General features: G+C 41.4%; 1 protein-coding gene across 1 annotated transcript in view; it reads right to left on the bottom strand.

Moving 5' to 3' along the window:
* The window catches only part of AFF3 (ALF transcription elongation factor 3), a gene marked incomplete at both ends in the record, with an annotated part of 315,685 nt that overhangs the window by 40,012 nt on the left and 260,771 nt on the right, over positions 1 to 14,902 (bottom strand). Inside the window, one exon of the mRNA XM_084226662.1 lies at positions 2,265 to 2,430. Within this exon, the coding sequence (XP_084082788.1) occupies positions 2,265 to 2,430 (166 nt within the window). The remainder of the gene's footprint in view (positions 1 to 2,264; positions 2,431 to 14,902) is intronic.

The following is a 14,902-nucleotide window of genomic DNA, read 5'->3' as shown; positions in this document are numbered from 1 at the left end:
GCTCCAGTTCATTGAACCTGAAAGCACCAGTTAATGCTAAATAAAAAACCAAGATGTATTTACTTTTTTTGTCTTAGCCAATTAATTTTAAGACTAAATCTAGAATTGAGTCCACTACTTCAACTTAGGTGGACATGGCCTTGCTTTAGGGAGCTTCCAAAGACCCGTCTCTTTCCATTTACTGGGTAAGAAACTGACATATACTTTAGAAAGATGGCTTCACTGGGTGCATAAATGTAAGTTAAAGCATTTATGCAAAGCTAAAAGACTTCCAGTCAGAGACATCACTTGAGCATGTTTGAACTGGTTCCATCAGTCATACGATAGCCCTGGGAAAGCATTTACCCTTGGGGAAAACACAGGTATTCTACTTTCCTGGGACACCCATACCCTGTCTGTGTGTGCTGTCTCCTAGATCCCATCAAGGGATGAAAATTGCCTATGAAAATCACTGCAGCCATCACATTTGTGAGTCATTTACATTTTTGTGTAGGCATGTTTCATACAGCATGTCCTAGAAGGCAAACCACACAAATATAATGCAAAGAGACAAGCAATCTGTTGGAGTGGGGCAGCTGTTTCGTGACAATGATCACTGACAGCTCAGGGCTCTGTGCAAAAGTAGTTCCACAGATCTCGAGAGGGTATGTATAAAATGCTTAAGAGGAGGCAGTTCCTCCATGTTTCCATGACTTAGTTCTCTGCTGGACTTTATGAAATCCAAGACCTGCCTCAGTTAATTAGCTTTGTGCATTCTCTGAGGAATTTCTGCTCTTGGGCCCAAGCAGCATGGGTATCTGCCTAGATAGTAACCATTCCTCCTTTCCTGTGCTTCTCCTCCTTTCATCTCGTATTTCCTTCCCCTTTCTTTCTTCTCTTTGCCCCTTTTCTTCCCCCTTTTGAGATCCCACAGGGAGAGGAGAGACCAAGAATGAGATCTTTGCACTAATTCCAGCAGGGAATTAAGTAGACAGAGAACAAGGTCTTAATAGGTCAGATGAGAAAGCTCGGAATGGGAAATAAGACATGGGGTGCTGCAGGGAGAGCAACAAGAGAGACTGGAAAGAAGAGAGTGATATAGGAAGTGGACAAAGTGAGAGGAGAATTAACTGGAAATGGGTCTGAAAGTACTGTGAAAGAAAGACAGAAGATAAGTGTTAAACAAGGAACAAAACTGACAGAACCTGAGAAAAACATATTAAGGATGTTTCTGAGAGTACTGCATTTTGCTCAATTGGAAATAGGTCTCCACATTACCAAGGAAAATATGAGGAAAGGTTTGCTGTTTTTGCAGCATAGTGATTTTTTCAGGGTGAGAAAATAGGTGAGACGTAGTTTTGGGGGGAGGATTCTAGTGATTGGATAGTTTATGTGGAGTAGGAAAATACACAGACTGTATTTCATGTGTATTTACAATCTTGCTGCTAGATTTTTGAATATTTTTACATACATTAATGTGTGTGATGTGGCTGTGGAGTTCATGGTTTAATTCTAAACGTGTGTATTGACCAAAACATGTAAAAATGTCAATCCTGGTAGAAAAGCAGAGCAGAGAAAGCGGCTTTGTTGTGTCTGTTGAGCTTTCTGCAGAGGTGAAAGCAGAAGGTTCACAGCACTGGCAGCTTAATTGTAGTTTGGCTAGGGCTTGTCTGCATGTGGAAATTTTCAGTGCTAGCCCTCCAGATTACTAGTTTGGGCCCACTGTTTTGCACCATGAGTAATTCAGTTTAGTCCATTTTGGAGGTGAATTGAAAGAAATCACATAAAGGCAGCAGTAGCAGAGAATAATTCACTTAGAGAGTGAAGCAGGGGAAGTGCATGAGTGAACAACTGATTTCTTTTAAAAATCTACCCTCAAACTGATTTTATAATAGCTTCCCTGTGTAGAGAAGCCTTTAGTTCTCTTGCAGTGCTGGGAGCCCACATCAAGACTTATACACTAAGCAAGCCATTGCTATGGAGGCAGCGTTGCATAAAACTTCAAGCAAGCTGTGAGCCTTGCAAGGTGCTTCACTCATCTCCAATTTGAGGAAAATGTAACAGAGTTATTTCTTTCTTCATTTTTGTTTCAAATGCTTTAATCTGCCCCAACATCCACCGCCACTTACATTTCACAGCATGCCAGGAGGAGGATCCTTGGGCTTTTCTCTCCCATGTTTTTTTCATGCACCTCCTCACAGCCTCCTTGTGATGGTTTGGGTTGGGAAAGGGTGGGAGTGTGTGTAGTAATGGAGTGCCACCCTAAATCAGAGAGAAGCCCTTACCTCTGGGCTGGAGTAGTGCGAGGGCTTGCTGCCGTCACTCTCGCTGGAGCTGCTTTCGCTCTCTGAGTCCGACTCTGAGCTGGTCTCGGATTCACTGGAGCTGCTGCTGCTCGAGCCCTTGCTGGAGAGTCCCGAGGCTCGGGCACTGGCCTGCGGCACCACCAGGCTGCCGGCCCAACACACAGCCCATGGGGTGCGGGGACAGGGGAGGGAAGAGAAGAAAACAGGAACATAAACATAAAAACCCCATGTACAAGAACTGTACTGTTTTAGCGAGCATACTCTGTGAACGTCTGTGAGTTTGTCTGTGCTGCTAATAAACAGTGAAGCGACTTCAACATTACATTGCTATAATTGGGGGGAAAATATGGGGTTACTCTCATATCCATTTAAATCCACAGCCTTTGCCATCTTTTTCCTCTGGGGGAGAGTCAAGTTTTCACTTCACCTTGTCTCTTTTCCCATTCCACAGATATTTTAGGATATATTAAAAATACTACATGTTAAAAATCAGTATAGAAAACAGTTTTATGCTGTCTAATGAACACTCAGCCCAGAGGTGAAAGCAGGAGACCAAAAATGTGAACAATTAAGAAACAGAGTTGAACCCCACACTACCAGTCGTAAGTAGTAATATCAATAACCATAAAAATAACAATAATGATACAGCTTCACTGGAGCTTCCAACCCCCATCTTCCATTTTGCACACTTCTTTACCTACCCATAAATGATGTGGTTACCTGTATATACTATCTCGATATTGACAATTCAAGATCTAAGACTCAGCCTGCAAAAACTTGAAGAGCTCAGGCTTGGGTTTTTGCATGTCAGCAGTGCAGTGCTGTCAGCAGAGCTACTTGCCTTCTTTAAAGTTATGTTTGCATGCAAGTGTTTGTATTATCAGGCCTGACAGCAGAAGAAATGTGTATTTTCCTGAAATAGTTGACCATGCATATTAAAAATATCACAGTCATAAAGACTTGAGTGGGAAATATCATATAAAGTCATCCAGCTTATTCCCTAGGCAATGTAATATTGTTCCCTATAGCAGGGTGCATTTTCTAGTGAGTTGTCCAATTTGATTTTAAATTACTTGAATGCAGCTTTTACTTTTACCCCTGGGAAACTTCTCTGCAAACTAACCCAAATTCCACTGTCAGAAATTTCTTCCTACATTCAACCAGAAGTTGCCCTTTTAGAATTTATAGTTGTTACTTATTATTTCATCGTATTACTAATAGTTACTATGATAAATTACCCTCCTCCCTTTTTGCTCTCACATTTTTGCAGATTGTTTTCCTGTCCTTCTTCAGTCATCTTTCAGACAAGGCCTTACACATTTACTTCTTCTGATCTTTCTTCATAAGTCATTATCTCCAGGGATATGGGATCATTTTTATGGCTCTTTTCTGAACTCATTCCAATTTGTCTATATCTCTCTGATAACAGGGTGCCCAAAACAGAGTGCAGTGTTATAGATGGCTTCTCACTACAGCCCTGCAGTGAAGGGCTATTACCTTCCTGCTCCTTGATGCGTTGCTTCTGTAAACATATATCCGGGCTGTGAGGGAATGTATAGTCCATTAACATCCCTACCTCTCTTTCAACGCTGCTTTCTTCAGAATTCCTCTTCTGATAGTGACATGATTATTTTCTACAGAGAGATTAGCTATCTTTTTTCCTTCATACCAGATCTCATTTTCCTCTTTTACCTTGCAAGCTTCTAGCTCCTTTTGATTTATTTCGCTGCCCTCAGAGGTGTCTGCAGCAACTTCTAATTTAGTATCAAATGCAAACTTAATTAAATGGTTATTCACTTCCTTTTCCAGATCATTAATGAGACTGTTAAATAAACCCCACATGAAACACACTGGTACCCTGATAACCATCTCTTCCCAATTCCATTCACTGGTGTTTATCATTACCCTTGTTTATGCTCCATCAGTCCAATATTGTGGCTAATGCAATGTGATCTTGGAGATGCATTTTGTGAGAAATAATATCTAATAATTAATTACAGTTCTGCTATGTTGCACCTAATTAATTGTCTTTACGTGGTAATGGTGTTTTTCATTATGGAAAACTGATACCTGACACCTTGCACAAGCCACATACAACAGGCAATTCCTGAAGCTTTGACAAGGGGCCAGGCCATCAGAGAGGTGGTTTCAACTTCACAATTCCCTATGGCTGCACAATTTCTGGCCCTCTACCTGCCTCCCCTAACATATGCCAGCCTTTCCCCTCTGGACCGCCTGTCTTGCATGAGCCAGTAGTCCCACCACAATGCCGTTACTTGCAGCATCCCCGCTGCCTTTTGCTAGGAATGGCACAGCTGCCCATGGCTTTCTTGCTCCAGAGAGTTTGTGCTTGCTCGGGAATCCTGACACTGTTGGAGAGCTTTCTGCACCCTTCAAAGCACAGTGGGCCAGGCAGTGGAAAAAATCTCAGCTGTGATCTCACCTTACTAATTAAAAGCAAGTAAAATAAACAGGAGAGGGAGGAGCTGACATCCATTTATATTTTTGATCTTTATTCCCATCCTTGTAACTACTACTGGGCAATAGGAGAGATGTGGCAGTAAAAGCACATGCTCTGTCAGGCTGGCTTGGTGCTACATGCGTGGTCACAGTCTGACAACTCCTGGGTGGCAGGAGGTCTGTCTTCATGCACAGGCATTAAATGTACCAGTTAAAAGGAGTCCCTTTAAAAACTTGGTTTTTTGTCTAGCCATGTAGGTGCAGTAAAGACAAGACTTTCAGGCAGCCATTTGTATAACTTCATTAAGGCACAGAGGTGACAGAAACAGCTGGGAAGCTTGTAAAAAATTTTCCTTCTTGGAGAAGGGAAATGGATATTTTGCAAACAGTTTCAGGACAATGCAGCTTTCCTAACTTGTACAGATTGCCCAGTGAACTCTAGATTTAAGTTGCTCACTTATATTAACAGATTGCAGTTAATCCCTTGCTAATAAAATAGTGAGAGATATATACAAGCCATTTTGAATAGGTTTTGTGGTTTTGATTTTTTTTCCTTAAGAAAATGTGGAAAGAATATGAAAAGTTAACTGCCTTTTCAGACAGCGTAGCTTAGGGAATGCATTTGACAGTGTCTGACCCTGATGGATTTCCAGACCTCTCCACAACAGCACTGCGACTGAAAAGTTCTTGAGCATCACAAAACATCTGCACATTTATGTCCTGCCCTTAGTGACTGTGGTTTTAATTTTTAAACCATAATTTTTATTTGTCATTGACTGAAATATTCAGAAATTGCTATGTAGGGGATGAGGGAGAAAGAACCCCATGGTAATATTTCTTTCCTGTTGTGACATGAAATGTTTTTATAGGCTGCTGAACAGAAATTGTTACTACAGCCCTAGATATAAAATATAACTATTGGACTCTTCACAAACATCTGGAAATCTGTTTGCTGTTCTAATGGTAGCCAATATACTACAAAAATTAAACATTACAATATTTTCTCATTTATGTTGATACTGCTGAGGTCTCCTGTCCCCCTTTTACTTTTTCAATTTTGAAATATAGCTATTCTTATAAGGATTCTCATTATGTTATACTGACCAGGGTAATAACAGTTACATCTGTCTTCATGCATTCTTATTAAAAAACAATCTTTTTTTGAAATTGGAAACTTTTACTTTGTACTGCTCTTTCTGAAGGATGTAAGCAAGATCATGCAGTTAGACTGATCTACATTTTAATGACTGTGGCATATAACATTTGAGCATATTTTGCTATGGTTTATGCCCCAGAGTTAATTACACCAGCATAGAATTTCTATTTTTACTTTAAGGAATTAAACAACAATTGGGTGAGACCCACTTTTCTTTAAAGCTCTTAATCATAACTTTCACTCTCTGACTTAAGAGAGAGAGTAAACACCTAGTAAATTTGCCAGAAGTTCAGCAATAAGACCATTTCAAAACCAACACACCATCTGAAGTTTCTGATCAGATATCTCCCATTACCCTGGATACAGGGGACCTGGGCATCTAATTTCCATGCAGGTCTCCAACAACCTGCTTTCCTGCACTGTCTCGTGGACAACTGTCTTTCTTAAAGGAACTGCTAGATTCCTTGTAGCCTCAGTTTTTCTCATATGTGCCGGTTCAGAAATCCGGTGATTTGGGGAGAGTAATACTTCTTCCCCACTCAAACTAACTTGTGATCCAAGTTGAGAGGTGGAGCCATCTTCAATCCCTGGACAAGGCCTAGAGGTTATATGTGTGGGACCAATTGTTAGCCCCATCAGGCTGCATGGCCATGGCCAGCCTTTGAATGGCACCAAGGTGGTTTGAACAGTTACGCAGGAAGGTGCTAGGCCTGGCTATTCAGTCAGTGGAGACAGATTCCCAAATGAGATTGCTTTGGTGGCCCTCAAGAGACCTCTTCAGGTTAATCATGCTGGATCTGAGTCCTGCTCTATGCTTCATATTAAGCTGCTGCTTACAGCTGCACTACTTCCCATGATAATAAATCATGGCATTCAGCACTGGCCACAAGAATTTCCCAGGCTAGGCATATGCTGCATTGCAGGAATTCAGGCTCAAAGACATGCAACATGGATAAAGATACAAGTAAAACTGATGCAGTTCTTCACCAAACTGCAAGTATTCAGTGACAATATAAAGAAAAAAATCCCTCTGATGCTGAAGAATTTGTGATCCCAGTTCTCCACTACAATATGAAGGCACTTTATACCTAATTTACACAGGCATGAATGATTATCAAGAATGCAATGCAAGGGAGAATCAGGCCTTGGAGAAATGACTTAGCCAAAGGAACGTATCAGTGAGCCTCTCAAATACTTTTCCAGCCACCACAAAGGCTACGCAAATGCTCATACAATCACAGAATCATTAAGGTTGGAAAAGACCTCCAAGATCATCAAGTCCAACCCTTGACCAAATACCACCAGGCCCACTAAACCATATTACGAAATGCCATGTCTACTCATTTTTATAAACACTTTAGGTATGGTTACTCTACCACTTCCCTTTGCCACTCTTTCAGTGAAGAATTTTTCCTAATATCCAACCTGAACATCTCTTGGCCCAACTTGAGGCCGTTTCCTCTTGTCCTTCCTTGGTTGCATGGAAGACGAGGCTGACACCCACCTCACCACAACCTCCTTTAAGGAGGTTGTAGAGAGCAATAAGGTCTACCTTGAGCCTTCTTCTCTTCAGTGTAAACAAGGCAGTTTCCTCAGCTGCTCCTCATGGGACTTTTGTCCCAAAACTTTCACAAGCATTGTTGCCCTTTGCTGGACACGCTCCAGCACCTCAATGTCCTTCTTGTAGTGAGATGCCCAAAACTGAATACAGCAGTTGAGGTGTGGCCTCAGCAGTGCTGAGCAGGGAGAAAATGCATCATATTTTAGTGTCCAGTTGGTCTGTGTAATTTCACTTTGCAAGAATTGTATCCAAAGCTTTCTTACCAAAAAGGTCACTAACACTATCAGACATTCTCTGCTGTATTTATTTTTTCTGTGTCTGTATATAGGACACTATTTATCCAGTGTCATCTGCACAGCTGTGATAATCTAAACTATTTTTCTTCTAAATCTCATTCTGGTGTGCAACTGCTAAATGGCTGTGACTTCCCAGAGGAGAGAGAAATGCAATAACTAGTGAGAAGAGCTTATTTGAATAAACAAGAGACATTGTTAGGGATCACATTGTCAGCATTGAGAGGTAGATAAGTGTGGAAAAGGTGATCCAAATTCATATCTCACAAACATTTGAGAAAATCCTAAGAAAGGCTGTATGAATACTTAGAGTATTTGGGATACCCAGAAAAAATTCTATCAATGTCTAGAAATCAAGGCCAATTGTGGGAAAACAATACTTTGAAACAGACACCAGCCTCCTAGCTGGTATAAACTGTCATAGCTCCATTGACTTCAATTAGGCTACAGTGATTTAAATCCAACAGTAAATCTGACCAAGACTCTGAAACAGTATTTCAAATTCAGCGATGAAAACATATTCCATGGTTTAAAGGAGCTCTGTTGGCAGAGCCTCTATTTTGATTTCAGATTAAAGTATCTGAAACACCACTTCCTTCTTCCCTCAGAGCCAGCCTACTACCCATCGAAGGTCTTTTATGGAAAACTCTTTATCCCTTTATTGCAAGAAGCAAATTCCACATGGTGCTTCCTCAAAGCACAGACTGAGAACATTGTGCCAAGATCTGTATAAATATCTCTGCTGCCTGGCACTGAAGATATTGCATGTCTCTCATGCACACAGTAGGGAATTCCTGTCTCAATAATTGTGAATGGATCACAGAAGCCATGAAAATGCCCACTTCTTGCTGCTGCCCCTGTGTATTTTTCAAATTCTCCTCCAGCAGAGACCTCTGAAGCATGGGAATTATAAGGACTTGAAGATCAGGCCATCCCAATATTGTAACAGAACATATGGGGATATCTTCTGAGGTGACTGCAGAATGCCAAGAAATAGCACCATAAGGACAGTCCACAGAATGGAGGTGGACCTCATCCATTTGTTTCAGGACAAAATCATGCTGATAAAAGGGAAATGATACCATGAACTCTAGAACATGCACAGACAACAGCCAGATACCACCATGGCTTAAAATACCAGTACAAAGACTGGTTGTGTACTTAACATTCAAAGATTAGTACAATCACAAAGTCATAGAAAAGCTTGGGTTGGAAGGCACCTTAAAGATCATCCAGTTCCAACTCCCCTGATCTTTTGGGTTGGTTCTAACCCAAGCCTTTCCATGCCTCTGTGCTTCTATGACAGAAAGGCTCTGCTCTAGTTTTAGGTCTGTTCCATTGTGTCTGAACGACCAAATCAAACGACCCTTCCAGGGCTCCTGCCACCATCCCATACATGGGTGTGACTGAACTTCCCACCATCAGTGTGTTAGGAGATGTCTTTCTTTATTCTTTAAAAAGCCCTTGGATATCCTTTTTCTGAAGTCAATATGGAAGTGACACAAATTAATGGTTTTGTGCATTTGCTAACTATATGCATTAAACCAATTAAATGTCTGAATTCTTTCCAGTTACCAATTGCAAAAACCTATTTTTCACTAACAGGAAAAGACAGTTAGCCCTGTCGTGGCTTACTGTTTCAGCCTGAACACAAAAAAATGAGGCTCAACACTTTCCTTTCTCCCTTTCTCCAGGTAAACGATTTCCCAGGAGTCTGTTAATATCTTTAGGAAACAGAGAAATGTTTTCATACCTCATTCCTGTAATGGATGAGGTATGAAATGGGAGTCATGATGAGTGAGAGTCCTGGAGGTTATTCGGCTTGTCACAATATATAATGCTTCTGTGAAAGCACTGCATTACCTTAGCTGCACCACCTTTGCACAGCTCAGCTAATAAAGCACAGCTGCCAAGAAGAGAGTTCATAGGCCCCACCTATATTTTAACACTTTCCCTGGGAGCTTCTTAAATAGTTTGTGCTGACAAGACTACAAGTATCATCTGATAACACAAACTGAAGGCAAACCAGATCTCTCTGAAGTGAGTCAGGTGTGCACTGTGCAATTGAAGCTTGTCAGAATAGTCGCCAAAGAAAAATTTGTAGGAAAGGCTGTTTAAAAGAACAAGCTACGAAGCTCAGGCACACAAATATACAAAAACCCTGAAGAAAATCCATTCTGGCAAGGGGCATCTACTTTAGGGCTAGTTGATACTGGAGGCAGTCAAATCACAGCTCCCTCCCGTTGTGAAGGAATATGGTAGAAAAGAGAAAGCCTCTAGAAAAAACCCACCTTGAGTTAAAAAAATATCCTAAAATAAAATGCTATGTAACAATTAATGGTGACACCTCTGTATAAATTGGTCTATCAAGAGGAGCATGTGCTGGGGTATCTGAGATCAAAGGGCCCAGTAGACCTGGAGCAGCATTAACGTGGGGGTGAAGTGATTAGTCAGCAGGCTGACAGCTGTGCTGGGAGCCTGGTGCCAGATTCCAGCGTCTGCTTTCCACTGCTGCCAAGTGTATGCTTGTCGCTCCAGATAAATGGAGCATCAGCAGTGTTTTATTTGACCTGCTCACAAGAAAAATAAAGCAACTCTGACTTCCTTGGTGTGTTTGTCATTGACCTTGCATCAGCTGAATATGAGTGGAGAGAATCCCTGCTCCAGGCAAGTTAACTCTTTAGTAGAAGAGGACTGATAGGGTCCTTTTACCTTGGTAGATTAATTAGCCTCTTAATGTCTCAAAGTACAGGGACTTGAAGAAATGAATGGCATAACCTGTATGTCCTGTATTGTCCTTGGAACATGGCTTTGGACCAATGGCCTGGAGAATGATGAACAGCTTTGAGAATAGTCCATGAACAGCACCCTTCTGCATCCCCTGTCAAATCAGGAAGCAATCTCTATAGAGACATTTTTTGAGGGGGAGGGAGGGTGGATCAGAAATAAACTGGAATTGGATAAACTTGTTCAGAATATTCAGTCATAGAACACTGTTTCTGATTTCCCCCTGAGATCAAGGACAATGGCTTTTGTGTGTTTTCCTTCATATGCACCCCAAAACTTTTTATCTTTCTTTATTTCACCATTTTGGCCAAGTTAGGAACTTTCTATTTTAGATCCCTTTATTGTTTGGTCAAGGCCAGTTTCTGCTCTCTGGAGATTCCTACCTCTCTTGATGGACTTAGAAAGAATTTAAGATCCTAAGGATTGCTTAAACTGTGTGCTTTACAATGCCCAGCACCTTGTGCATTGTAATTTATATGGGAAGCCAGGGAGATTCCTCTTCATAATCTTCTCTTCAGGCTTCAGTCACCTCTCTCCACTTCTCCTAAGGTGGGGTTGCTATCCAATATGAACTCCTATATCCACTCCCAACTCAGTACTCCACTGTTTCATTAGACCACTATCAAAAGCCTATCAGATTCAATTATGTGAGTATCAAGAACAATCATATCTGTCTCAGGAAGAGATCCTCCACTAACATTTTGAAGGTGATTTCAGCAGTCTGGTTGGCTTCAACCCGCAAGAGACATGTTGGAAAAATAAAGGTAATTAAGCACTGGAACCAGTCATCAATGAAGATAAGGAACATCTCCACAGGTAATAGCAATTTCAATGCAATGGTAATTGAAGAAACTAGGCAAAGGAACAATGCAATATATTCTGTAGAGTGGCTTTAACCTACCATTTTCAATATGTCTCATCAGGAGATTTTGATACAGTTTCTCTGGATATTAGACTGGGTGTTGCTCTTTTTGCCCATTTATTTCCTAAAATGTGAAGTGTAAATGTTCTTCTATCCAAGAGAACAGCCATTTTTGCTTGTGAGTGACAGCTTCATCAAGCCTCAGAAGAAAACCACAGTAGTGCAGACTAGAAAATCCTCACCTGCACTGGCCTGCCATCACCTTATTTCAGAATTACTGTTAATGCTGTGGCTGGCCATCAATACAAACAGCCTTTCATAGTCTTCAGACACAGTCACACCTTGCCTCAGCACAGAAATCGTTTGCCTCAGTCAGCAGAGCCCTGGTATGGTTCTGCCTTGCAGGACCTCTCACTAAGCTCTGAGAGTCCAAATACAGATGAACTTGTGCAGATAAAATTACTAACTACCATAATGGCTGTCCAAATGGGTGCAATAAATTTCAGCATGAGACAAACTCTCTCAGGTTTCACTGACTCTTAATGTTGCTGCTGCCAGCTTTAGTGTTACTCTTTGACTCAAGCCATATTCTGTTGTCTCCCAAAGGTCTTTTTGGCCCGTCAGCTCTAATCAATATGCTGCCTTGAGAAGAAGCTTGTTTTAAGTAGGTTTGCTCACCATAAAGAACCATAAAAAGAACATTTGACTTCTAGTCCTTGTCAGCATATATCACTCCCTATGCAGAACAGCATTTAGATGGTCTGTTATTTGAATCCAAGTGCTCTCTTTTATATGTTTCAAGAAATGACAAATGCCTGAAAAAAATGCATAGTTGTTCTACAGAAGACATTAGGCAGGCTCAGGAATGCCAAGCAGAACAACTAATAAAGCCCAGAATTGCAACAGAGAGGATGTTAAAAGCTAATTTGAGATTATTTGAAAACTTGTAAAAGGTTCTTCTGTTCTTTCTGTTGTAGGCACAGGCTGTTTTCCATCGTCATCCAAAAATATTTTGATATGTTTTTAGAAAGAGTTGCCCAGGATATGCTGTTTACCTATTATTGACATGTTAGCTGGAAATAAAGAATGTTTAAAATGAACTTTTAGCTGTTGAGTATTTGCTTGTGATGCAGCCTTAGGTTTTTAGGGGTTTGAGCCACTGGCAAAAAAACTTCTCCCATTCTGACCAGGCTCAGATTCTTGACCCCTTATTCTGGTTTAGTAATATCATACTTTACAGCTTGGATAAGAGTACCCAGAAGTGCTCCTGAAGAGCAGGAATCATCTGTCTAGTGGGGGTGTCACGATCTGACCCACTGTAACCCAGCAAACACAGTGTGCAGATAATTGATGAAGGATTTTGAAGCAGAGAGCAGTGTCTACCAGTAACCTTTCTGTGCCTTCCTCAGGTACAATGTGATCTGTAAAAAACTATGAAGAAGTATGATATGCACAAATATATAAATGTTACAAAGAGTTATATAAATTGCCCTTTACAATTCAAAGGAAAAATTGAATGTGAATTGCATCTTTTTGTTAGATGTTATCCATGGAAAGTAAACTTGAGGTTTACTCATGCACACACAGATGATGAGGGGAGGCAGAAATAAATTTCAAAGTAAATATAATTTTATTTGCTTTATTAATCTACAATGTGGTACCAATGTGTCTGGACTCAGTGGTTCCCCAGCTGCAACCTCCTGCAGGATGTTATCAATCCTTTATTTCTGTGAAATGTGCTACCAACTACTACGAAAAACACTAGATCTATATGACATTTTAATTAAAAAAAAAAAATTGGTCTTATACCACGCTGTGTCCTGATGTAGTTAAACATATATCTTCCAATATACCTTTCAATCCGTATCTCACATGTTTTGCTTTCATTAACCACCATGCATCTTTTTAGGTTTCCTGTGAATTTACAATATCACTAAAGCTGTGGAGATGCCCTTGCCTATTCTTCAATGCACGTTTTGCTCTGCCTGCCTCTCCCAGTGGGACAGAAAGGAAATGCACACATGGCAGCGGGGAGAGGGCACAGGAACAGGGAGGAATATTGCCAGTTGGTGCTGCTCTCCCCTCCCAGTGGCTCAACAAGCTGTTGCTGTCTTTTTCCTCTCTTTGCCCCCAGGCCAATAGTCCCTTTCTGGCATCGGTCTTACTGCAGTGTCTCAAACATGCCCCTGCCTGCCTGAGCTCCTGCATGGTCTAGGATGTGCTGTGTCAAGTGGTGAGCCTCTTCAGAGCAGGAATGTGTGTTCAGCAGTGTGACCCAGCATGGAGACTGTTAAAGGTGTAGGAGTCAACATGTGCTGCTGCTGGGAGTTCAGTGCCCAGCTGTGAGGATATACATTCAGTGCTTCTTTTAAAAGGGTATCACATCACCTGCCTGCAGCTGGGAAACAGCTGGGGGAAAAGTTGGAGAGTCTGCACAAGGGCTTTGCTAAGATGAGACACAGATTTCCAGGAGAGTACAATTTTCCATAGTCAATGCAGTATGAAAGTAACTCTTGGGGATTTTTTTTTACCACCCCAACATGACCCTAAGTGCAGCTAGGCAAGCTTCAGCTTGGGGAGAAAGATCAAGCACTGGGACTTTGCCATTATCTTAGGCACTAGGGGAGAAAGCTAGATGACTTTGTTGATAACTACTAGCTTGAAGACCCCAGCAGGCCTTCAGACAGTTTTATTAATCATAAAAGTCATTAAAAATGGCCAATTCCTCAGGGGCAAAGTAAAAACAAAACCTTGGAAGAACGAATCAGAGCAGGCATCTCCCATTCCTAAGAGCACTCCGTTCAACATTCTCTGCAGGAAACTGAAACAGAATATTTAGGACTGATACTCCCAAGCAATATAATCTAGTGCTTTCTCAGGGAAGGGGCAAGCTTCCTTATGGATTTAGATTGCAACAAAGAAAAATATTGATGGACTTCGTGTACAGCTGGGAGGCAATGAACTCTCAGTCAGTTGACTCAGAGGCTTGCATGTCACATCCAGAATCAGCAAGACAGTTTTCCCTTTTGCCTTTGAACTTAGCTTTTCCTCTTTTACTTTTTTGCTTTCCCCTGGCCTCTCCCAGGATCCAGATCTGGGCTCTGCAGCACAGAAGAGACATGGAGACCAGCAAAATGCCATGAAGATGATTAAGGGATTAGAACATCCTTCACATGAGGAGACTGAGATGACTAGGAAGGATAAATACCTGACAGGAGGAAGTAAAGAAGACTGAGCTAGGCTCTTCACACTGATGCCCAGTGACAGGACAAGAAGCAGAGAACAAAAATCAAAACACAGGAAGTTCTATTTAAATAGAACTTTTTCTTTTCCTGTGAGGATGGTCAAACTCTTGAACAGGTTACACAGAGGCTATGGACTCTCCATCCTGGGAGATATTCAAGACCCAGCTTTGGCCCTGAGCAACTGTGTTAGCTGGTGCTGCTCTGAGTGGGATTGGATGATCCCCAGAGATGCCTGCCAGCCTCAGTCACTCTG

The sequence above is a fragment of the Fringilla coelebs genome (genome assembly GCF_963513975.1).
Source record: "Fringilla coelebs genome assembly, chromosome: 2".
Lineage (NCBI taxonomy): Eukaryota > Metazoa > Chordata > Aves > Passeriformes > Fringillidae > Fringilla > Fringilla coelebs.
Note: the sequence above shows the minus strand (reverse complement) of the source record. Positions and strands in the feature narration are given on the sequence as shown.